At 40.2% G+C, this 25,827-nt stretch overlaps 1 protein-coding gene across 4 annotated transcripts in view; it reads left to right on the forward strand.

The window, feature by feature from the left end:
• The first annotated feature begins 5,186 nt into the window (after nucleotides 1-5,186).
• DCLK1 (doublecortin like kinase 1) overlaps nucleotides 5,187-25,827 on the forward strand; it is a 237,696-nt gene continuing 217,055 nt past the window's right edge. For 2 of the 4 annotated variants that reach the window (XM_064716055.1, XM_064716046.1), the window contains exons 1-3: nucleotides 5,190-5,479; nucleotides 8,510-8,899; nucleotides 18,189-18,535. In XM_064716055.1, the coding sequence (XP_064572125.1) occupies nucleotides 8,524-8,899; nucleotides 18,189-18,535 (723 nt within the window). In that variant the 5' untranslated portion in view covers nucleotides 5,190-5,479; nucleotides 8,510-8,523. Of the gene's footprint in view, nucleotides 5,480-8,509; nucleotides 8,900-18,188; nucleotides 18,536-25,827 lie in introns of all 4 variants that reach the window. The other 2 variants (XM_064716076.1, XM_064716075.1) reach the window with 2 other exon arrangements.

The following is a 25,827-nucleotide window of genomic DNA, read 5'->3' on the forward strand; positions in this document are numbered from 1 at the left end:
TGGTAAACAAAACTACTACATATGCTGTTCTTAGGTCATTTAAAAAAACAACAAAACAAAACAGTTCATGCATTTAAATTCATAAAACATTCCAGCTGTCTCTCCAAATGAAAAAGACAGTCCTGAAATCTTCAGCCTAGAGCATGTGAATACCACTGAGATTCAGTTGAGGTTATTGTTAACATACATATTCTAAATTATTTAAATTGCTTCTGCTAAAGGTTAGCAGTCAGAAAAGAATATCAATTCTGTTTAACTAGTTTAAACCAAAGACCAGCAAAAATTCAGATCCTACATTTCAAAATTTTAATTCAGCTTCTTGGCAACAAAGGAGAAAAATTATAGGAAGAGTTTACTGAAATATATATCTTTCTATACAACATGATGATGGAGAATATTTGGAGATGGATAGAGTTGCTTCACAGGCAGGATTTGACCTGCCACATGGATGGTTCATTTCTAATTTATAAACCCAAAAGACAGGGCTTTAGGTTTAATATGGTAACCAAGAAAAGGCAAATCAAATCAGCAAAACAGCTCTTTAAACATGTCCTTACTCATACCTGAAATAATATGTCTGAAAGAAAAATAAAAGATATAAGTCTGACAAGCCATGCTTCAGCAGAAGGCCTTTCTCTGACATAGTTAAAGCATTCATGGAATATCAGAAAGTGAAATAAGATAACATTCCAATACTGAATGTGTTCCCTTTACAATGAGACCTCTTTCCAGAGGACAAAAATGTAGAAATAACTTTAGGAATGTTTTATCCAATGACCAGCGTGTAATTATATCTGCTCTATGTAAAGAGAATAAACTCCTGGTCTGTAGTTTAAAAAGATTAATTTCTTGGAGAAGTCATTTATAAGAAAACAAATGAGAAAAAGACTCTGTAACAGTCAATGATTTTACCAGATTCAAAAATCCAGTTGTGCAGTTAGAGTATTGTTTTTTTTTAACACAGACTTGATGAAGAGAAATACAAGACAAATAATTTAGCAAAAACTTTTTTTTTGCCCATTACTTAAGTCTGTGACAAAGGAAATATCAATGACAAACATATGAGAAATTAACACAGAAATTTTACAATAACAATGCAGAACAGACAGAAATATTCAACTAATATTTCTTCACAATATGGTCCCATCCCAGTCATGAATGCCATATGTTTTTGCCTAAAATAATATGGAAATTTTTAGTACATGAGTAATTTAAAAAGAAATTATTACTGGTCTGCCTGAACAATTAATGTTGCTATTCAATAAATTCTGGTATGTTAAGGATGTAAAACATAGATAAAGCCAAGGACAACACAAAAATTATGACCTTGATTTTATAATTCTATCTGTGCTGGAATCACTAGCAGGTAAAACAAATGGAGTCCTGGTATTTGATGTAATCAATACCAAAAATGATTGTGTGATTAGTGACAATGAGCATGTCAAACTGGGCAGATTTCTGGGTGAAATTGTTGGATATGATTGATGAAGATGACTGCACTGACATACGTGTCTCTAAAGTGACAGACATCCTGCAGTTTATCAACCTAATTAAGTGACTGGCATTGCACAAAATCAGTGCAACACACAATAATTAATTGTGAAGCAGCTAAATGGTGGATCTACAAACGCCAGTATGGACAGCTAACCACCATCCCTTGGGCAATGCCTGAGGAATTGGTAGGGTTCTGCTGTTTCTCAGAAGCGGGTTTTTCCCGACGCGAGGCTGGTGCCAGACTCCCGGCCCAGCCCGGGCGGGCGCACGGCTCCGCAGTGCCCAGCTGGCTGGTGCCGCTCCAGCGGCTCAGATCCCTGCCGGGAGCTGGCACCGGCTGCTTGCTGAGCTGGGCATATGCAGCAGCCGCAGCACCAGCTCCCTCGGCCCGGGGTGGCATCCTGAGAGCTGAGCGCCTCTCTGATGAGAAGTGGAGGGAGCTGTAAACACGCCCTTGGCGCCGCTGCCGTGGGGGATTGAGCCCCGCATTTCAGAAAACGCTGTCCTCTGCTGCTGCATAAATTTATGAGGGCTCTGAAGAAATATTTAACAACATTAATGGTAAAATTTTCAGATGACATGAAATGCATAAAACACTAAATAATGCAAAGAAAAAACAGTTTTTCTGTAGGGAAATTGACATCCTTTAGTGAGCGAGGATCATTTGAACGTGCTTTTTGAGACAGCTGAATGCAAGGTCATTCAGCAGGAACAAAGAATGTAGGTCACGTTTAGAAGACTGGAGACTGTGTCCTGGAAAGCAGTGACTCTGAAAAGGAATTAGGGGTCACAGTGGTTGGCCAACTAAAGAGTAGCTCCCAGAACAATGTTCCAAAGCATTTGGTACAGCCTTCAAGATACAGGAGTGTTGGGTGGTGACATAACTGTATCTGATTCTACTTTGACAAAGGTGCTCAAAAATTACAAATGTTCAGAAAAGCTGAAACTGCTGGAAGATTCTTAAATCTGAAAAACTTGATCAACAGAGATGAGAAGTCAAAGTTACTTTGTCCAAAGTTAAATGACTGTACTGTGTTTTATAAAGATGCATTTACAGGGGTCTTAGAAATACACAATATTTCAAAGTCTGTCCAACAAGGAAAGACAATTTTCTATTAGGAAAACAGTATACTTTGTTAACAGGTTTATTCTATAGCTGTTGAAATGTTTTATTCAGGTTTTGTTTCTATTTGGAATTGCATTGCTTTAATTCAAATGGAGAACAAACACAAGAAAAAAGGTAAAGCATATTTTAAAGTGCTTTAAAAATAAAAGCATGGTCAGAATGCTTGACAAACAGATTACACTAGTGTGTTGTGTCTTTATGTTAGACACAAAACTTCAAATGAACAAAGCAACATATTTTAAAAGATACTTTCCTACTGGTTTTATACTCTTGCCTTAATTTATACTGTATTCTTTTCTTTTGACCTTCTTTGATATAGTCAGAGTGAAAGTCTTTCTTGAACATCTGTGAAATATTTTGAACACTTAGGCTAGATGTTAATAATACATGTCAGAGAGATGTAAACACCAATGGGAGAAATAAATTATGTACATGAATACAGGGCACTATAGCTAAAGTAATGAGTCGAAACATAAGCAACTTCCATTAACCTGATCATCAGAAAAAAAAAATCTTTATCATTGGAGGAATTCAACTTTAAAGGGATGTTTCCTTTGGGGAGCAGAAGCCTCGAGACATTTAAATGAGATATTTACAATGAACTGAACAAAATAGCACCGAAGAATGTTAAAAAACACTCCTTTTTCAGGACCACAGTGGTATTTTCCATCTCTAATCTTTGTGATTGTCTGCTTTTTCTTATAATTTAAGACTGTCATGAATATTTTATTGGATTGTTGACCTACAAAAGAAGTGGTTTAAAGAATAAAGTTTTGTTGTAAGACTACCAGAATTCTTTTAATATTAGTTTCCATTCTCCCCCCGCATATACCAAAGTTACCAATATCACTGGTATCTCTTTTATCTAAGCACAGACCAGGACATTTTCAAACCCAACAGACTAAAAAAAGCTGGTGAAATACTCAATGTGGATGTGCTTATTTTTTAGGAACTGGCACCTGAAAAACAAGCCTTTATAGTAAAGTGACTCTTCACCTCATTGTCCATCGGGGAAGAGTTAAGTGACTTAGAACAAGACACCAAAAAACTAAGCTAGGTGGCAAGAGTGTGCTGAGGACACAATTGGACGTTGAATTCTGACTCTTTTTGATATTCAGGTATTTTAATACTATTACTCATTTGAGCAGAGGTTTTTCTGAAGATTATAGGTTCTCATTTCTCTTTCAAATCTAGGGGAAAATGTGTAGCCAGAAGACTCCTGTTTGCTCTGTTCTTTAGTGATTAAAAAACTCCTCCAGGATGATGAAGACAAGGCAACAATTAATTTTTCTCCTTTAGGGGATCTCCTGTCTCTTGAGAACCTACATGTGGACTTCTCTGGGGGATAAGAAAAGAAAGGGAGTGCTCCATCCCCTTCTTTTGAGCCTCTTACATTTTTTGTAGATGGAAGGTTTGGTTTGCCTTCAGAGAGATTAAACAGGAGACTCTATTCTGATTAAAGGTCTGTCAAAGGGAGCAGGGCACCCTGGGCTTAAGTCCCTGCTCCACTGATTGTCCCTGGATTTATGGATATAAAACACATAAATTGTCCGTAATACAGACACACAAAGCCATCTTTTGTCCTTCCCAAATGAGTGCCATAACCATGAGGTTACAGACTAATTCCCTCTCTCTGATCTAATGCATTTTTAATTCTTTTAGAGTGGAGCAGCTCCAACAGAAGGGACAGACTGTGTTTTCTTCTCTTCCATGTCCCCCTGGACCACAGGCTGTTTACCTGACAAGCAGAAGAGGGCTGAAGTCTTTGCTGCACAAAGGGGAGAAAACCAGAGCCTTCATTGCGAGAAGGATCTCACCACTGAAATTTTTACACTAAAGTGAAGAATAACAAGCCTATGAGGACAAAGCACCAAGTAGGGCTGAAGTTTTGTGTGGAGGTTGACTTGGCAAATATGCTCCAAGACCTGATGGGCTCAGGGGTCGGGTGACTCAGATGAAGCCTGAGATGCCTTTAGCCAAATACACATTCTGAGAAATTTCATCCTAAAACCTGTAGCATCTATGGAATTTAGTCACCTCCAAGGTCAGTTGTAACTAAGCGAGTGATATGAATAAGCTCCTGGTTTTAATGCCTGAATTCCACATCAATCCCACATTCAGCACCCAAGTCACGTCATGGGGCTTTAGGAACTCGGTGGGATTTCAGCACCTCGCGCCCAGGCTAACCTCCTGGACATGCCAACATACCCATTTGCTAAAATTACTTCCCAAGGCGCTTTTCGGACTCGGGCCAGATGCCCCCCTCGGCAGGCACAGCTCTGCCCGGGGCACAGGCAGCTCCGGATCGGCCACGTCTCCCGGGCCGGGGCTGCCCGGGGCGGAGGGAGGCGCCGGGCGGGCCGGGATGTGCCCCGGGGAGATCCCGGCGGGATGGTGCCCGATGGGCCCGGCAGGGCTCGGCTGGCACCCGGCGCGCTGCCCGGAGCGGCTCCGGCATTCCCGCAGCGCCCGTGGAAGAGAGGACCCGCAACGGGAGGGAGAGAGGGGGAGACAGCGGCGGCGGCGCCGCCCTCTGGAGAGCGCCTGGGAGAGGCTGGTGTGAAGAGCCGCATTTCAATGAGGGCCGGGCTAATGCAAATCACTGCAACCGGCAGCAGCAGAAGAAAGGCGAAGCAGCTGCAGCCCGGGCTCCCCAGCAGCGCGCTACAGCCAGGGGAGGCGTAACAAAGGCAGCAGAGCCGCTTTCTGCGGCAACTACTGCGCCTACAGCCGGGTGGTCGCGGGGGGAGGGCGGGAGCCGCCGCTCTTTGGCCGCTTCCCATTCCGAGCCGCCGCCTTCCCTCCGCGCCCGGCCGGCCGGTCTGAGTGAGGAGGTGCCCGCCAGGGTGCGGAGAACAGGTAAGCGCCGGGGCCGGGGCTGGGGCTGGAGCCGGGGCCGTGCTTGCCCTGCCCTGTCCTGCCCTGCGCGGGGGCTGCGGCGTGAGGGGCCGCCGGGGCGCGGTCGTGGCGCGGAGCGATGCACCTGTGCCCATTGTGTGGGGCGGCGGCCTCCGCCGGGCGCCGCGGTGGCTCCGCGGGTGCGGAACGAGTGCCGGGCTGCGGGAGCGGGTCTGGCCCCGGGTGCGGAGCGAGTGCCGGGCTGCGGGAGCGGGTCTGGCCCCCGGGAGCGGGCGCGGCGCTGCCCCCGTTGCCCCGCGGCTTGGGCATCCAGCTGGGGCTTGAGGTGCCCGGTGCCATCTCCGGAGGAATGGGCGTGTGTCACACACGGTTCCCCCACCCCAGCAGAATAAGCCCCATCTTTTTGTGAGCCCGCTGCCGCATGCATCCGTGTTCCCCCACCAGACCCGCCGCCCTCCCCCGGTGGCTAGTGGTCATCCGGCTCTGCTTGGTCGCCGTATGGTCTGCGCTGGGTCCTAGTCACATCGCGGCGTAGTGTGGTGGGTTTTTTTTTTTTGATCAGCATGCGTGTTTTTTTCATGGAAATGCTCACCCACACCTGTATTATAAATAATTCTTTAACAGATGTTAGGGTGTGAAGTGTTGGCATGGTGGTTTTTCAGGGGCGTGTCTGTTCGTTTTGCGTATTTGCCTGTATAAGACTATGTATTTATACATACAAACGGAAACATCCGATCAAATTGTTTAGCATTTCTTTGTCTGCTCTGACCTTGTGGTTTAGACACGCTTTTCCCTACATACCAGGACTGTGGAGCTATAGGGGAGCTCTATTTCGGTTTTGAGGATGTAGTTGGGAATTACAGATAATATTGATAAAAGCATAAACGTGTGGAAGAAAGGACAGTGACTCACACTTGTTCTTGCCCCTCATCCAAAATTAATAAAGCTGAAAGAGAATATCTTCGTCTAAACTTTTTTTTTTTTTGAAGGGAGTGTATTAGAGATGGTTTAAGCAAAGATAACAGCAGACCTAAGAAAAATCCATTCTTTTTGGAACGGGAATTGCTTGAGAGATACAGTTTCTGAATTGTGCATTCTGGGATTGTTTAAATCTGAATAACAGGTTCTCACTGGAAATGGATGGGAATTGAAATAACTGACAAAAATTTTTTTAACATGGAAGCAGTGATGGTGTGTTCTCAATCGTAAAATGTGGCCACTAAGCTGTATTTTGCATTTAACATATAGAGTGAAATGCCACAGCAAATGTTCTTGTTCATTTCACTGAAATGGGATGTAGTGTGCATGGGAAAAGCAGAGATTTGTCTTTTTTTTTTTGCATGTATAAGAAAACACATACCCTGTACTATATGTGGGTACTTCTGAAGGATTTACAAGTATAAATCCTGCATTTTTTATACATAAGCATATGATCCTGTGTCAGTGTAACAAAGTCAGTTGTGAGCTGTAACCAAAGTAGGGTAAATAATTTCCACTAGGGCACCACATTTGCCTTAGGTGCCTGTGCTGGTCCAGCACATGGACTGCTCTGAGAAGTTGCTGAGCACATCACCTACAGCTTTGCAGCATCAGGGTCCAGCTGTATAATCATTGGTTTAATACAAACTTCTGCAAGTCAAAGAGCATCTGTAAGTTTTCCTCTATTTCCTCCCACTGTTCTACAGCTGGTTTGAATACATCTTTTTTTTCTTAATGGTCACATCATTATGAGTGGTTGAAACAAAGCTAGTGCTTGCTGGTTTTTTGTCTTTTTATTGGAAATCAATGAGAGAGGCCACTTCTAAATTAGGTCTATGTATCTGTGCTATAAATAAATTTTCAGTGCTTTACTATTCTGCAGACAACTGCAAACCTAGGTGGCTCCTAAATTAAAATTAATATGTTTAGAACCTAATGATCTTTTGATTATTCTATTTTTTTGTATTTTTGTGTCTTCTGTTTGCAAAGATTAATGTGCACTTTGTATTATTTAGTCTTGTGTTGGTTGTCAAAAAGTAACAGTATCTGCCTCCTTGATTTTATTTCAGAACATGTCAACTTCTGTTAATGTAAACTGTATTGAACAACTGGGATTGTTTTGGTCAGGGCTGATGGGTGTTTCTCACAGTCAAACATGGGAGGCACCAATTGCTTATTTGCTCAATGGCACTGATTTTATCACTCCTTTGGTGGTGGCAAATGAAGCTGTTGGCCTTAATCAATTTGAATATTAGGCTTAGGATATTAATAATACATCTTGCAAGACATAGAGCTCTGAAGTAGCTTGCTCTTTGAAAAACACTGTCTCCTAATATATTTTTTCTTTATTTTTGTGCCCTTTGAGCCCATCTGTTGGTTCAGAGTGTGTAAAGCATTTGTGCAAGGACAACTGAAATAATTTATTACAAAGCTTAGGCTATGAGGAAACCAATAGTTGGAACATGCAGGTAGTTTTTTTAACATTGGGGATTGACCCACTATGTGTGATAGTCCTGATTCTCATTGCCAACCTGCCTGATCTATTCCTCTGAAAATTTCTTAATTGCTTAGTTGTTGGCAACTGGCAGCCCTTCTGAAACAGCACCTCTTGAGGTCACAGTTGGAACCAAGAGTTTAGTGGGGGCAAACAGCTGAGAAGGTAGATGAGACTCAAATAGCACCTGAATATAACATGAGAAAAAGTAGAAAGCTGATGCATTTATTCCTTTTTTCCAGTAGGTCAACTTGGTCCCCTCATTTTCCAAGATACTGAATTTGAACAAACACTTCTCAGTGTTTGCTTATCATTAGCATTTGGGTTCATGAGTGACGTTATTGGGACATTTAACTTAAATGTAGTACTTAAGGCATGGCAAGAGGCTTATGTGTGAAATGACCACATGACTGTAGCATGGTTTTATTCAAACTTTTTTCTCAACCTAAGAAGTAGTCCTCTGTAAGAGCGTTGTATAGAACAGGAAGTCTTAAATTGAGCTCCCTTGAAACTTCTAGGTTTCTTAAGCTTTTTCTCTCCTCTTGTGCATTCCTTAGGTTGAACTTCCAAGATGTCCCTTGGGAGAGATATGGAGCTGGAGCATTTTGATGAGCGTGACAAAGCTCAGCGATATGGCAGAGGGTCCCGGGTGAATGGTTTGCCCAGCCCTACCCACAGTGCCCACTGCAGCTTTTACCGAACCCGCACTCTACAGACCCTGAGCTCTGAGAAGAAAGCCAAGAAAGTTCGTTTCTACCGCAATGGAGACCGGTACTTCAAAGGGATTGTATACGCCATCTCCCCTGACCGCTTCAGGTCCTTCGAAGCTCTCCTGGCTGACCTGACCCGAACTCTGTCCGACAATGTGAACCTGCCCCAGGGAGTGAGAACGATCTACACAATCGATGGCTCCAAGAAGGTTTCCTCCTTGGACCAGCTAGTAGAAGGTGAGCAGTAGGATCTGGAGGTGTAGAGTTAGGTTTGAGTTGGCCTTTGTCTAAGCTTTTAAGTCTTTCAAAAAGAGGTGATGGTATTTTTATTGATAAAGGAAGGATTTTCAATGGTCTGACTAGAAATGTGGATATCTTAAATGACACTTTGAAATATTGTTACCTTGCTACTTCTTTCCTTCTTGTTGAACGTGTCTAACCTTTTCCTTTCAACGTAGTGTTGATAGTCCTGTATCCTGAAGATTGCATCTAATCATTCTTTTCATAAAGATGCAAGGTCAAACCAGTGAGAGTTTAGTCTGTTGAACTTCAAAAGTTCTGTGGTGCTAATGAAACCTATGTGAAATTCAGTTCAGATGTTTTTGGTTAAGTCTCTGAAGCCTAGTGAAGAGCTCTACCTTTTCTCTACAGGTAAATATGTCTTAAGTAAAATACTAGCCTCTCATTGCATGGCATAAATGTTGGCAACCTGTTAAAAGAGTAATATTGTAGCTTTGATTCAGTTAGGGTAGATTGTAAACATTTTTTCCTCTGGGGTACATTGTAAACATTTTTTCCTCTGTAGCATATCCCTTTTCCCCAGTCATAGAATTGGTAAGGTTGAAAATGACCTCTTACATCATTGAGTCTAACCATTAACCCAGAACTGCTAAGGCCACCGCTAAATTGTGTCCCTAAGTGTCACATCTGCACATCTTAGAAGCTTACAGGGATGGCCTGTTCCGGTGCTTGACAGCCCTTTCCATGAAGAAATTTTTCCTAATACCCAATCTAATCCTGCTCTGGCTCTACTTGAGGCCTTTCCTCTTGTCTTATTGCTTGTTACTTGTGAGGAGAGAACCAACACCCGCCTTGCTACAACCTGCTTTCAGGAAGCTGCAGAGATCTTAGGTTGTATGTAAATAAGGCTCATGTACCTGCAGTATAAACCATCACTAGAGGTTTAGTCAGAACCAACAATTCTTGGTCCCTGTTAAATGTCAGACATGCCAGTCATTAATTATCCCATTGAGAACAAATTTATCACTCCTTCAGTGATAGTTCTATTGCCAAAAGAAGCTGTTAGCATTAATCAATTTGAATATTGAATTTAAAAAATTAATAGTACTTTTCTCAGGTATTACAAATAGCTAAAGTAGCTTTTCCAACATGAAGTGCTTCTGGACTGCAGTGGATTTCTGGTGTAAAACATCAGAATGTACAGAGTATGAAGGCATTGACTATCACATGGCTATAAATGAGATTATTTCTTACCCATGAAGTTCAAATGCAGGTACTTGATTGTGTTCCAAGAAAATAAAGGTGGAACAATTAATTCATGTTTGCTTCCATCCTCCCCCCAGCCCCTGTGTGCCATGGACAAACCAGTAAAGAATGGATAGATAGCCACCAGACAGCCAATTTAGAATTGTAACAGAGATTGTAATTTCTATGTGATTTTCATTTTTAGCACCTGGTGAGAGAACTTACAGTAACAGGATGTAATGAGAGGATCAGAATAAGGCTAATATGGAGAGAGAAGAATAAAAGGGTAATGGCAAATGTGGCTCCTGAAAGAGGAGTGCAGCTTTGCATAGCAGGTGTTCAGCCACCATTGGGTTGTCTCCTTTTTGTGTTGTAGCAGAGGAAAGCATTTAAGTACTGAGAACCTGATATTCTTGATAATCTTCCTTGTGTAAAAAGGAAAGTAGGGGGCAACACGAAGATGCTTCAGAAAGAAAATTGAAGGGGCAGGATTGTCTAAGTAACAGGTTTGGGGGTTAGGGCCAGAGGTGTTGTGAAATGGAAAGCAAACTGGTCTGAGGAGCAATGTTATCAATTTCAGGGCACAGTTAAAACTATGTTTGTCAGGACAGTATTTAATTGGCAGAGAAAATCAATTTCTGGGAGGAAAGACCAATATTAATCAACGTCTGTTTAAAAGCAGACTTTGTGCATTTGCTTCTTTGATTGGTATGCTCAACAAGAAGCAAGTTTCATTGATGTTAATGTTGATTTGCCCAGTCCTTCTGCAGCCAGTCAGAAACAGTTTTGAAAATAAAGAACTGAATTCAAAAATAAATCCAGCAACCTGTAAGATTGGTTTATTTTGGCATCCTAGTCAAGAATAATACCAGCTATTAATCAGTCAGTCGAAATGAATGACAGTGTAAGGGCGTAAGTTTATTTTAAAGAAGGCATTTGGGATTTCTTTTTGTACTGTGGGACTTTATTCCTTACCCTTCCAATGAATACGTCTTCCCTTCCTGGTATAGTTCAAGGAGGACAGTCTTGTTTTCTTGTCCCATTAGGACTGTGGGACTTACAAAAGTCAGTCTTTGTGTGGAAGGAGAGAGAGGTACATCCTCATGCTGTCTGAAAAGGAGCTTCTGTTTATTTGTATAAAACTGCAGGGTGGGTTGTTTCACTCACAGAACTTCACAGTGGAGCATGGGTTCATATATTATTAGCTCAGTGATGGTTTTTGCATAAGCCTCTTCCACTCCTTACTATACAAATTTATTAGAGTTTGGCTCATCTGGTACAGCATTAATTAGCTTGAAGCTGTGCTTTGTGTTTAAATAGCTGGAAAATCACTTGATTTTTGCCTCTTGCCAAATGACATTTGTGCTCCAACTACTGAAATATGAAGTACTGCTTTCTTCATGGTGAGACTATTCCCTTCCTGTGTGAATTCACTAATTAGTTTATTGAGACTGTTATGAATTTATGTGATTGGAGGAACATTGATTTGGCAATTCCAATGTAAAGCAAATGTACAAAGCCTTGGTTTTTAGAATTGGTTTTTGCCTTAGGAAGTGAGGAAGTTCCTGTACTCTTACCTTCTCATGTGGTACATAAAGACAGAGAGGCTCTTGAGGGAAATGAGACAGCAGCCACTGTCTTTCATCCCAGAGCTAAATACACAGAACTGCATGAAGTGCAGTCCCAAAGGAAAAAGATTGTAAAAGAGCTGTTTTGCTTCAGCTATATTTAGCTTCATTCTGCATACAGTTCAGAGCTGGCATGGCTGTGCGCTGGTGATGTCAATTATTTTGAGATGCATGGACACGTTTTCTCTTTATTTGAAAGTAATGACATCCCTAGATGTGGGGGTTTTGTGGGTTTTTGGTTTGGTTTTGGTTTTTTGTGTTTGCCCCCCCCCTTTTCTTTGTTTTTTTTTTAATTTTGTTTTTCTTAAGACTTACGTGTGTGAGATTTGTTGGAATTTGATAACAAAAGGCAGGTGCTGTTGTAAAAAGTTTCACGTGGTCTGTAACTTCTGTCACCCTACATGAAGGAAATAATGCAATAGATTCAAGTTCCTTCTTTTTGTCAGCCTGCTGTTTGGACTCTCTCACATTTAAAGAATGGATTCTGAATATAATGTGATGTGACTTTATTTCCTAGGCATGACATGCAATCAAAGCATGTAGAAACAATAAAGATGAAGTTGCTCTTGAAGGCTAAATTTTTTAGCTGTAAAGGAAGTTTCAGGAAAGAAATATTTGCTTTTCCAAAACTGTAACAACCTTAGAGCAACCAACCTTAAAGGTGGAGACCTCTTACCCCCAAAATAAACCATGAACATTGCAAGGTAACTCAGAAATAAAGAATATTTATATGGGGTCCTGCTGTGTGGAACAAAGACCACAGTATCAATCTGTAGCCAGAACTGCATCTCTCTCATTAATTTTATAATAATATTACCTTAGAGTTTTGAGTATGAATTAGAAACGATTGTTGTAAATTTCTACAATACCTACACAAAGTTAACCCTGCAGATGAGAGCTGGCAGTCAAAGACCAGCCGAAAGCCCCAGACCACAAGGCTGAGAGCATACTGGGAAACAATTTTGTCACATGTCAGTATTGGGTACACTGCCAAATGATTCTAAAGACTTCTGTCTGTGTCTGCATGTTTTGTGTAGGCATAATGGCCAAAACAGTTTTAAGGAATAATCTCAAAAAGAAAAATGAATGCCTCTCAGGGATTACCTCAGAGCCACAAACCTTGAAGGAGCAGTTTGAAAGGATGCAGATATGCCAGCTTTAAAATCCAGTAATAGCTGTAGCCAGCTAATAACTCCTGGGAGATGTGAACCTTGCTGCAGGGCAGAGGACATGCTGGGTCACATGAGGACTCGGGAAGGCTCTCGTGATGGAGGCAGGCAGTTTGTGCTCAGAGCAGCAGAGAAGCTGCCTGCCACTGCAGGGTTCAAAAGGCAGCGTCTCCTTGCTGCAGTGATGGGCTGCAAGAGTTCCTGACCTGTTTTGTATATGGGTCTTGCAACTCCTACTGTCACCTCATTTCTTGTATCTCAGCTTCTCCCTCTCCTTCCCAGTATTCCTGCTGCCTTCTTGACTCTGCCAGCCACTCGGGTGTTGTTGGTGAGGGGCCCAGCCAGGCCAGTCTGTAGGAATTGATTGTCATGGTCTCTGATGCTCTCTAGAGCTAATGGCTTCTTTCTTCTAGATCATGCCTACCTCAGCAGCTGGGAATTGATGGGCTGGAAAGATTCATATGCATGTGTAATGTGCTATCAAAATAATAATAGTAAAGTATCTGTTTAAATGTTTGTAGAGCTGAATCTATGTGGACATTTGTTTGTAGGATTAAATTTACACTGGATATTTACCATGGACTTGATCCAGGGCTATCAAATTTAGGGAAACTTGGACTGAATCCTGTGGCAGAAATGGCTGCAATCCTTATATTGTTTAATAAACAAACAGCTGAATGATCCTGTTGCATAAAATAGTAGAGGGTTGTTCTGGCACTATTTATTTGATTATTTTTTCATCCATTAGCCTGTAGATCTTCTTTTGTCTTGCTTAACAGCTTCTTGGAAGTCCATGTGATTTCTTATTCTAGGTGCTTTACATTATTTTTGGTGGGCTTTTTTTAAGTGTCTACAGTGTCTGTCTTAGTTGTAATAAGATTGCAGAAATTTGAGGGGACAGAGGAAGTATTTTTGGTGAGGGGAAATAACCCCAACTTTTTAGTCTGAACTGAGAAGAAAGTAAGTTTGTGAAAGAAGTCCTTTCCAAGGTCAGAGGAGATCTGATTTGAAGTTTCTTGTGCATCTGATTGCTGGGTGAACATGTGTAGGTCAGATTTATTTCCTGTAGATGCTCCATCTCTTTTGCACTGTTGCATTTTTTTCAGACCCTGCAGGAAGACAAGGCAGCAGCAATGTAGTTAAAGTAGGTTATTGTTCTATTAACTAACACATTAGGGAGCTATCAAGTATCAGTAATTTATTTCATTCAGGCCATCTTCTTTTTGCAATCTGCTCAGTGTAGTGAGGCACAGTCAGAATTTTCTGTTCTTTCTCCAGATAAATTGAGATTCTGCATTTTGTATGTATAAAACTAAAGGGTAGAAGTGAAGAAAGGCACGTTTGCTTAGGCATGGAATGCTGGGTGCTAGTCCTTTCCCCATCCTCTTAACATATTTCTTGTCCTATCTGTTGGGGATATGGACCCCAGTAAATCACTGCTAATTAGTTAATTAACTTTATATTCCTACTACATACTGTGCTCCAAGGAATCAACACTATTTTCCATAAATTGGCAAATCCTGACCTCCACAAAGAGGGATTGATGTTCCCTCTCTGTCTGTGAGATTCAAGCAGGTTCTCTCTTCCTTCTCCTTCTCTTAGGGTTTCCACCTAAGATAACTGGCTTCCTCACGAAGCCATTTTAGGCTAAGTCACCTTAGGCTAAGCACAGAAAAGCAACACAAGAAATGGCTTTTAAGTGATGATGCCTTGGTCATTCTTATAGGGAGAATATCAGCAATCTGAGGAAAACAAACTGCTTATACCAATGTGGAAAGCAGGGAGACACTTTCATCAGGAAAGCTCCAGTACTTATGTACAGTGATTCAATGTCTCCTTAGCAACCACTTTGTACACACAGATATTATTTGTACAAATATTTAATAAGTGAAGCAAACCTTGAAATTCTGTCATGATCCGTAAGAACTATCCTCCAGTGTTGCATGTCTCTGATAGGTCAGTTGTATTGAATTTTGACCAATGTGCAACTGCAGGTAATAGGTTTTGTTGGGTTTGTTTTGAGGGTTTTTTTTAAGCATAAACAGTGTTTTGGGATCTGCCTTTCCACATGATTAGCTTTATGAATAATTTCTCAGTGTTAAGATTTATTTTATTGTTCCACATGGCATTTCCCAGAAGTGTTGAGCATTTATACAAATTAAATTGTAGGGTTACTGACCAACAAGTGCTGTGCATCTTTTTTGCAAGATTCCAGTGGTACGTGTTTCATTTGCACTGCTGCTGTGCAGAGGCTTTCAGGAAAGGGATACTTTCTAAGGTGTAATACTCACTTTTTTTCCTAGATGCCAGATCTCCCGAAGCAACTGGGTGTTCCCCTTTTCTTCTCCTAATGGCTATTGACACTGTAATCAAGAGTCAAAATTCCATTAGTGACAGATGACTGCGCTGTGAAACCCTTGCTCTCCTCTCCTGGGGAGCTGCAATCAAATTGTCACTGTTAAATAGGCTTTGTTGTCTGTGCCCTTTGCTCAATCCAGTTTCTTCAAAGAATCCTTCTCAACCCTGGTTCTGTTAGGAATCTAGTGTCTGGAGATTATTTTCTTCTTCCAGCTGCCAGTTACTCAAAGCTGATGATGAAGAAGCAATAGATAAAGCAGGAGATGGATTTACTGGATTTTTAAGTCATGCCCCTTGTGAAATCTTTTTACAGTCTTCTGTCCTGCAGGTACCGGTGAAAAATAAGGGAATGAAAATCTAGGTGAAGACCTTTTGTCCTTTTATTTGAGATTTCTCTGTGTACAAGCACCAGAGGTGTTAAAGGTTTATATTCTTACAGGCCTGCCACTTAGGACCGGCATGCATGAAAATTGCAGTCCCTAGCTAATACCTAAAATAGTTTTAAATAACAACATTATGGGAGAAGTATCTGTATTTCTGTTAGCCTAAATAAAATAGTTCTTACTAAAGGTATTTCATCTTTGAAGTCCTTGGATGCTCTACCTGCAAGGTGTTCTTTAGAAAAATATGAGCTTCTTGAAGGGAAAGAATTATCTTGGTGTAAATATTTTAGTGATATGGTACCACTGGAAATGAGGAAAGGGCAAAAGTGCTTATGTTCAAACAATCCCAAATCTTCAGTGATTCTAGTGGTCCTTTTTAAATGATCATTTATATAAATTTAGTTTTGTAATGAAGAGCTGATGTGCAGTTAAATGCTACAAGGAATCCATCTGACCTTTAAATGTAGCTGATATTAAAAATCATGTGGAACGCTGTCCTTTCAAGAAGGGGAACCAAAAGAGTTCTTAATAAATTAAATGTAAATCTTCTGAGTACACTGTGTATCAACATTTATTTATGAGCCTACCATTTGAGAAGTGAGTTTTAATTTGAAGACTTGCTTTTAAATAAATGTTATTTTCTACAACTGAAGTGAAAAATTTCCCTAATGGGGCTGAACCTCAAAATCCAGATTTATATTTGATAGAGCAGGTATTTATTGTATTGATCTTAATACAGTCTTAATCATAGTAGAATTTCTTTTTTTTTCCTTAAAACTTTCTAATTTTGTGGATGTGGTTTGGTGGATAGATTCTGACCTGGCACTGAGTAGCTAATACAAGAACAACTGGACAGGACATGGATAAAAGAGAACCTGCGCTGTTTGACCACTCATTGCTGCAGCTGAGCCCTTCTAGTCTGATGTTGCCATATACATATTTGTCTATCTTGGATATATGCAGTGGCTAAAAGGAAGAGCCTTCTTTTATCCAAGCCTCAAGTCCCAGTGTTGCCTTCCTCCATTTTAGATGTGGTGACTCTGTGTGCTATAATGTCTCCAGAATTGGGTTGGGTGTCTTGAAACCTTAAAATTTATGTTCAGAAATTAATTTTAATACTTAATTGTCTTTTAATGATTGAACTGTGAGTCCTCTTTCCTTAGAGGTAAGGGTCATTAGGAATATCTTTGGTTCTTCCATGTTTTTTGGCACAGGAGGTGCATCGCTGAATTTTGTTCTGGTTTTGTTACCCTGGGCTGAATTTCTGACATGAAGGCCTCTGTGCTGTTAGCATAGAGTGAACTCTTGAACCCAGAAGAAGTAAAACATCTCAGATGCCTCTGTGGGATTGTTCAGGAAAGGATCTTGCATTATTTGTGATTTTACTGTAGGCTGCCAGAAGGTGTGGTCTTGCTGGATCTAGTATTGGTTTCTTTGAGTTTTTTGGTTTTTGTTTGGCTTGTTAGTTTGTTTTTCCTCAGACAGAGGATGAACTGGATCAGCTTGATGTTGCAGAATTAGTAGTGTCTTCGGTATGTTCAGTCAGATTACTGAGCTGATCCACCTCCTCCAGTGCTACTACCAGTACAGCTACAGTCAGGCTCAAGGGAGAGTCAGGAGTTCCCAAGCAGGTGCCCCTTACACAGCAGCCTTCAGCTGGACTGGATTCAGATGCTAATCTACATGTTGCTGGGTTTTCTGGCTGATTTCTAGTTCTCCAGAAGTTGTGTGGGTGTGGTATTTGCAAAAATATTTTACTGTAGATAATGCTCCAAAAGGAAGAGGAACCTAATAGCCACTATTTTTCTTTTTAGCATGGTAAATTTGTTGTGACGAGAACTCTTTAATTGCTACTCTTTGTCTTAATTTCCCCACATATATATTTAGTCAGTAAATACTACAGGGAGGTTTCTTGTCTATACATATCTTGGGTTTATGATGCCTAAAGCTTTAAAAAAAATCAAATGAACAAATTAACAAATCAAGTTAACAAATTTCCATGACACTTTTATCCACCTTCTTATAAAACATTATTTGTAGCCTGAATTTTTGGTAATATTTTATAGTATTTCCTCTGAAATGTTTGGAGCCTGATGTTTTCTTAGGAGTGGGCCACTTAAGCATGAAGGCTGGGGGAGTACTGTGATAATGTGCTGGGGCTAGGCTGCTGGTGAAATACAGACACTGTTTACTGTGTTTACTGACAGCAGTGGTCCCCACTGCAAATAGTGTTTTCTGTTAAGAAAACTGCTGCTTTCAAGGATTTTTGTAACAGCAGTTCTTGAACAGTTAGCTGAAGAGTGATCTTTAAAAGTTCACTCATTTTGTAGTCAGCAGCATCTGAGAATGGAAGAGATCAATATTTATGCACTGTAGACCAAGAATGATAATAATAATATTTAATAATTTGAGAATGATTTAATTTTGTATTTTCCTGCATTTTTCTTTTTTTTTTCTTCCCTCTCCAATCTGACTTGCTGGACTTTTGCTTTTGTTTCCACAGGGGAAAGTTATGTATGTGGTTCCATAGAGCCCTTCAAGAAACTGGAGTACACAAAGAATGTAAACCCAAACTGGTCAGTGAATGTTAAGACAACTTCTACTTCTCGTTCAGTGCCATCTCTTGCCACTGCTAAAGGAGGTGCTCCAGACACAAAAGAGAATAAGGATTTCATTAGGCCCAAACTGGTCACTATCATCAGGAGCGGAGTGAAGCCACGGAAGGCAGTCCGGATCCTGCTCAACAAGAAGACAGCACATTCCTTTGAACAGGTTCTTACTGACATCACCGATGCCATCAAGCTGGATTCAGGGGTGGTTAAACGCTTGTACACACTAGATGGAAAACAGGTAAGAATTTTCATGATGACCATTCTGAGCATGAAGAAAATAGAATTTTCCAGAAGAAAAAGAGCAGTACATTAGCAGAAAAGAGTCCCATTTGCTTTAGAACGTACAGCCAGACCTTCTACTGCTTGTAGTGTACTTAAGGTCTGTGAGCAGCTCAGGAACACCATGGAACATTACTTGGCCTTGGTGAAGGTCTTGCCATTTATGATAAATAATAGCTCTAAATCTGTTCTGCTGAAAGTGTGATGTGGTTTTGGCTCTGCACGCCGGAAACGTAGGATGAAGGATGTCACTTAAGCTCATTCTGTTAACTTGTTTCAGCTTTTTCTTGCAGCAGTTTTATGAGTCATTGCGCTTGGCTTTCCGTAAACTGTAAGAACAGTGAGGACGCGTTTCACCTTGATAAATGCAGACCTACTGCTCTCCAGAGTGACTAAATGATGAATCTTATTGCATCTAAAATGGACAATGAAGAAGGTGTAAGCTTAGAAAATTAATGAGCTTTTTTCCTTATTGCAGGAATAAAGGTAGGATTATGTGTGGGGCTCACATTTATGGAGGAGTCTCTTGTAGGTTTCATGTTATTTTTTCTGTGAAATACCTTCAAGCAGTGCCTCTTTTTTGCTGACTTATTAAATTGCAGCAGAGTGAGATTTTTGAGAGGCTTCTTATTGAGCTTGGGGATAGAGGGACACGAAAAAATATTACTGAATAATCCTACTTCTTTTTTGTCTTTCACTTTATTTGTAATTTTTCTATGGACATGTATTAATTATAGCAAAATGGGAGAAGCTCTTAACCTGCTGAAGGGCAAGGCTAATTTCAGCGTGACCTGAATTGATTTAGAGCAATGGTGACTCTAGAGAAATAAGGCAGATATTTGCATTTACAGATGTAACTTATTAAACCAAAGAAGTCTCCCTGAGAAGCTAGAAGCTGCTAGAGACCATGATATTTCTGCTGTAAAACAGCTATGTTTTTACAGATTCTGGGTTCAATGATGCACAGATAAGCAGCAAACAGTGTTGCTCTTGTGAGATGCTGCCAAATCTGCCTGATACAGGTAAATCAATGCTCAGCAAGATCTGGTGATGCCCTAACACATCTGCAGTTACTGGGGCTGATGTGCAGGCATAGCTCCAGAAACAGCTACAGCAGTACTCTCTGATCTCAGAGAGGGCTGTTCAAAGGACAAGCTGCTTATTCAGAGCACTGGTTCAAGTCAGGGCCAAGTTTGGCTTGACCAGAAGTCTCTTCTATCTGCTGTTTTGTGTCAGTAACCTCTGACACCAGTTACACACAGTAGTACAGTTCTTGGTGACTGTGTACATGCCTGTAATGATCTCCTTACTGTGACATTATTGGGAACTTTGACCTGGAGGAAAATGTGGATGTGAAATTCTGTTTTTCTGCAGCAAAATTGAAGTGTGTGCTGGGGGAAACCCTCAACTCCTGTTCTTTCTTGACTTATGCTCCAGGGAGCACTAAGACTAGTAAATTTGAGTAAGGAGTTGAGATTTTAAAGCTACAGAGGTCAGTGGTGGTTTCTGCTATGACATTGACAGAAGATCTTGAATGATTATTCCAGTTCCTGCAAACCCTCTCAGTAAAAAGGGAATACATGTGCTTTGTATTTTATATGTAAATAAACTTGTGGTTTAGCTCTGAAGAAGTGCAGCCTGGAAGGATGCCCATGTGTCTCCTGGATAAATGTGCTCCACTTTTATCTTTTTGTACTTAAAACTCCCCTTTAATGATCGTGCTTAGAACAAATTGAAAAAAAAAACCCTTTACACCTGTTTTGGAACTCTAATTCCTGAAATTACCTAGTATTATCCTACTACTGGGGCAGAAAGGGTGACCAGATTTTCTTGGCCCTTATGTTGGCATAGTTCAGTTGAATCCTTTGTCAACTCATGAGTTGTGACTTGAGCTTAACTCAGTGGTGTTTTTGTTGCCTACCGTGTAGCGTAAAACCCTCGTGTCCAGAAGCTCTCCCAAGAGACCACCATCTCCACGCTCCTTCCCCTTTGGGATATACACATGGAATTGTGTAGCCTCCCTGGTAAGGGTCAGGGTTTAGAGGAGGGGGTTTGTGTGTCCTGCAGGTGTAGCAGAGACTTTGCTTTCTCCATGTACAGAGCAGCTTTGCTGGCAGGAAGGGAAATGAATGACTCTGTGCTCAGCAGGAGCAGCCTGTTGCTCACCCCTGAGTGGGGAAGTCATTGATTTCCTGTGCTGCCAGGCAATTGCTGCTCCATTTTTCTTTGCCAAAAGCCCGATCTCCCAGATGGTGCTGGGGACACGATGATAGATTTTTTTTATTGCTAAATTCAAGCTGTGAATTATTACTGGGAGGAAATCCATGGTAAATCCAACATTTTTCCAGTACTATTTGTAGTTGGAAACTTCTACTGTGACTCCTGCTGGAGTTCTGAAGGTTCTGGAAAAGCCTGTGTTGAGGGGCTAAATCTAACAAATCTGTGATTAAATCTTTCATCACTAACTTAAAAAGCAATAAAATCTTAAAGCTCTGAGTCAAGAAAAGTAATTTACTGTAAGGATAAGAGAATAAAGCTCTCCTGGGTTCATTCTTTGGGAATATAACTTGGAGACAAGCTATTTTGTACTGTCCTCTCTTCTGATTTTTTTATGAGGCCAATGCTGGAATTGCCCTTATGAAGCAATAATGAGTTCCCTGTATTGTTAGTGCAGGTGGGCAGTGTGGTATGTGTATTGTTGTTGGATACTATCATTAGATGCCCCAGGCTAATAAAAGAAAGCAGCAAGAGTCAGAGACTTGGCATTCAAGTTAGGTGGTTGTCCCATACTGACACTACACATGGAAAAATAATACTCCTAGGTACTAAAATACTTGTCCTCAGATAGCCTTGTTAGTTGTGATATTTTGATCTGTATCTCTAAAATATATTAATAAACATTTTATTCAGTTAAGAGGAATTTAAATGATGGCCTATAAAATTTGGTGACAATGTACAGAGTTTGTCATGATGAAAGAGGTAGTACTTAGACAATCAGAACCTCAGGAAAATTTAATTGCTGAGAAGAAAGCTCTCCTTTGACATCCTGTTGATTCCCCATCTCAAAAATTCCTTCCTGGTTGTGGAAAATTTAGTAAGTTTTGGTGCACAGGATGATTTGTCAGTGGTTTTTAGAACTCCAAGACTTGATTAAGTAGGTGTGTTGTATTAGCCATTTCAACCTTTTAATTATGGAATAGCAAAAGAAATGTGTTGGGGGGAAACCAAACCAAAAAGAAGAAAGTAAACTAAATCTAAAAAAAAAACACAAGAAAGCAATCCTCAAAAAAAATTAAACCCCAGCAAATTTAACCAGTCTGTCTTATTGGGTCATTGGCAGTTCAGGGACTAAAACTTGATGTTTTCCAGTATTATTGGGTGGCTATTGACTTAGGATTTCATACATTACTTTAGTTTTATTAAATAATAAAAAAAAAAGGTTTCTCCTTACTAAAAACAGGGTAACTAGTGGTTTATTTTCATTTCTTTATAGCCCATCAGAATTTGTACTTTGACGTCAAGGTCTCCGAAGCCTTAAAATATCATTTCATTTGTGCTAAAAAGGGCACAATATACAACAGCAATCTGATTATAAAACACATCAATGGCTGCATTTAGCATACTTTAGCAGTTTAATTATTAATGATTCCTCAGAACTGGATAGGTTTCACATCGTGTCTGGAATAGTTTGTATATACTTTTATAAATACACTTACTTAATTTCCACTGGTATGAGGGTCTTTTTACTCTAGAGAAAGAGATAGAATTACTTCCCTGTACCACAGTGATGCATTAGAAGATGGTGGGACTCTCAGAAGTGTTCAACAGTCTTATGAGCACAGGCCAAATTCAAAAGCTTTCCAGGGGGAAAGCTTGAGGCGTTTTCCTTGCCAACTTTGCTATGTAAGGAAAATGAAAATAGAATGAGTAGGTGTAATGGCTGCCTGTAGGAATACAGATAATGAGGGCATGCTCTTACTATGAGCACTACTCAATTTTTTAGGTTAACCTGATGTTTAAGTTCATGAAGAGATATTGTCAGCGTTGGCCCTTAATATTATCACATACTTGGGCAGAAAAGAAACATTTTCTCATGACTGAAATGTGTCTTGCTTCTCTGTAGCTGCACTGTTCCAGTATGATTTCTAACCTTTCCTTAACAGAAGGTGGCATTTTTAGTTTGATGTGCATTAAAAAACATGGCCTTCTAAAAGGCAGTGTGTGGACAGAGTGCAGACACTGAGGACACAAGCTGTGTGTGGAGATAGAGCCCAGTTGCTTTGTTGCAAGCTATTCTCTGGTTTCTGTTTGCTTGGTGCACTTCTAGAATAACACCAATGACTGAAATGGGAGAAAACTAATCAAGGTCACATTTAACAGCAATATTGTGAAACAGTGCCCTTTTTAGAAGTATTATGATGTGTATATTTGTGCAGGGTATTTACAGTTTGCATGTTTGGCAAAGACTAAAGGTTGGACAACAGTGCTTTGTTACCTTGTACATCCTCCATGTGCTTTTGCAAGAACAAACATCTGATTTATAATAGGACCTACTTATTTGAACAGGTGGTTTGCTTAGCTTAACAAGATGCAATCATGCAAATTATTTTTCAGTATATGCATTATGCTGTTGATTTGACTTCAGACAGATAAATGGTCAGTGCCAGAAATACCAGAATAAAAGTCACTATCTGTTCTGTTATTTTTTTTTTCCTCATGCACAAATCAAATTACCTTTACAGGTATGAAATACAGCCACAGTTACTTAAAGACATATACTTTACAGAAGGTACAGCGTGAGGCATAGGATGTCCCTCAACAGCCTTGTTTTAAGCCATTAAAGTAGCGATTAAAGAATTGTGACTGCAAGGAAAGGGAACATCACAGTACTGGAAAGCCTAAAGCTTCATTGAGTTTAATATGCTTTTGTTTTTTATTGGAAACCCTCTATAAAATGGGTATGTTATGATGCAAAAAAACTCCCTCTCTTGTGGACTTCTCATTCTGAGGACACATGATATTGTAGTTTTTAAAAAGGAATACCACTGTTCTAAAAAAAATACTCTTATTAAGGAAGCACAAGCAAGTGTTTGCACATACTCCTAAGATGAGCATGGGATTTTTATGGTTTTGTTCTTAACCATTGAAAAAAATTTGAATATTAACATCTGTATTATACAGTAAATTTTTGGCCAAAGGTACCGTTTCTTAGGATATATTAAACATCTCAAATGTCTTTCTCTACACCTGGATTGTCCTTGGTACAGAAACATCTATATAAATGAAGGTAGGTATCATTCACAAAATAACATTCTCATCTCAGCATTTGGGTAGTGTATATTGTACAACAATCTAGACCAAAGGAATATTAACCAAAATAAAATTTATGTGCAGCAAGTGACTAGTTTTGTGTTTGCCTGTAAGTTTGATTCTCATCAGCATTTGTAATCTTAATGAAGAAGGTGCATTTAATTTTAAGGATGACTGGTTGGGCATTTTCTTTGTATTTGTAGCTGCAATTTGTATTGAAGTTTTTGTATTTGAAGTTGTACCTGCAATCCACTCAAAATAGCACTCATTGTCCATTTTCAAACGTTTTTCAAAACCAGGAAAAATGTTGAGTGCATCTTATCTTCTGTATCTCAGCACAGTAACTTTATCTTCTCCCTTTTGTTGAAGGCTTTGGAGCTCCCCACCAGTCACAGGCACTTGGGTGATGTTGATTGACCAAAGAACAATGGTGAATTCTCTGTGAGGTGTAGCTGTGCAGATCCTGACTAATTCTGAGAAAACATTAAGTAAAATGACTTCTGCAGCTCACATAAGAATTTTAACAGGAAAGCAGCAGCTCTTGAGGTGGTACTTTAATACTGGACAACCATCTGGGGTCCTGAAACCCACTGTGCCCACTCTGCATGAGCTGTTCTTTCCTAAAGGGCTTCTAATGTGAATGCTAGAAGGCCATACCTATCAGAAGATACTGTGCTGCTTATTTTAGACATGAATTTTAGGCCCTGTCTGGGCAATTCTGACAGACTACCATGTTTGTAGCTATGAGAGCCATTTAAAAAAAACCCAAAGAGCACCTCTCCACCTCTCCTAATGCGCCTCACTTTCCCTCCTTCTTGCCTGCAGTATATTTAATCAAAATATTTTTTTCCCTCTGGAAGATGTATAATTTCTGGCTCTAGTGTTTTTAAACTGATGTTGGGGAAGGATTAAAAAGATGAGGTTTTTTTCTTAATACTGAGGAAAAGGCCTCGTCTTGAAGACATGAGAGTCTGAAAAACAAACAAAAAATATCAATGAATGAAAATTGTGTTTTTCAGTAAGTTGTGATGGCCTCTGTGGGGGGTCTTGGGAAAATCTTACGATTACCATTGAGAAAAATGGATTTCCACTACAAATTAGACTGTACTTTGAGAAAAGCATAAGAAACTGGTTTGAAATCATTTGTGCTAGGGTAGCAAATTTGCTGGCCATTGGTGTTAGAGGTGAGGCCCTTGAACTCTTGTGCTTCTGGATGGGCTGTTTCATTGTCAAGTTATGACAGTGACTAACAATTTTAATTGTTACTCAGATCAAGTCCTCTGAGAAGGAGTGAACAGGAGCCCATTCCTTGCTGAAAGCAGTGTGTGTTCATTCATTTGTCTAGGGTCGGTTCTTATTAAGCTGAGACTGACAACTGTGTTGCTCTGTCTCCAAAAGCTTCTCACAATGGGAGTTTCCATGGCTGCCAACTGGCATCCCACAGGAACTGCAGACTGACTTTGAGAATTGAGAAGACGCCATCTTCTGCGTGCTTGGGTGAGGCTGGTGTGCTGGGCAAAACAAGAGCTGCTGTTAGGTGAATGAGACTGAAAACTTGCACACCTGCTTCAGAATGTGTTAAACATCAGATAAGCTGATCTTTGTGTCTTAAGGATAACCAGATAGTCATTAGAGAGTTGATGTACTGTAGGAAGCCTTAAGGAACAGTAATTTCTGTCTCTTCAAGCTGGAGTTTTGTACTGTGTGAAGAAGTGTTTCTCAGTGGAAAGAGATGTTGTGGTCATTCAGAGCTTTCCTTTTCTAGAATAAGGATAATTTTCCTTTACATCTGGCTTTTGTTTAAATATGCAATGTAAATAAGAACAGCTTATTATCCCGTTAAGTTCTGATTTGTGTTTTACTGACTATTGGAGAAGGAAAAGAAAAGCAAATGGGAACATCCTCAACTGTACAATCTTGTTGTGGAGAGTTTTTGGGGTT

The sequence above is a fragment of the Zonotrichia leucophrys genome, chromosome 1 (genome assembly GCF_028769735.1).
Source record: "Zonotrichia leucophrys gambelii isolate GWCS_2022_RI chromosome 1, RI_Zleu_2.0, whole genome shotgun sequence".
Taxonomy (NCBI): domain Eukaryota; kingdom Metazoa; phylum Chordata; class Aves; order Passeriformes; family Passerellidae; genus Zonotrichia; species Zonotrichia leucophrys.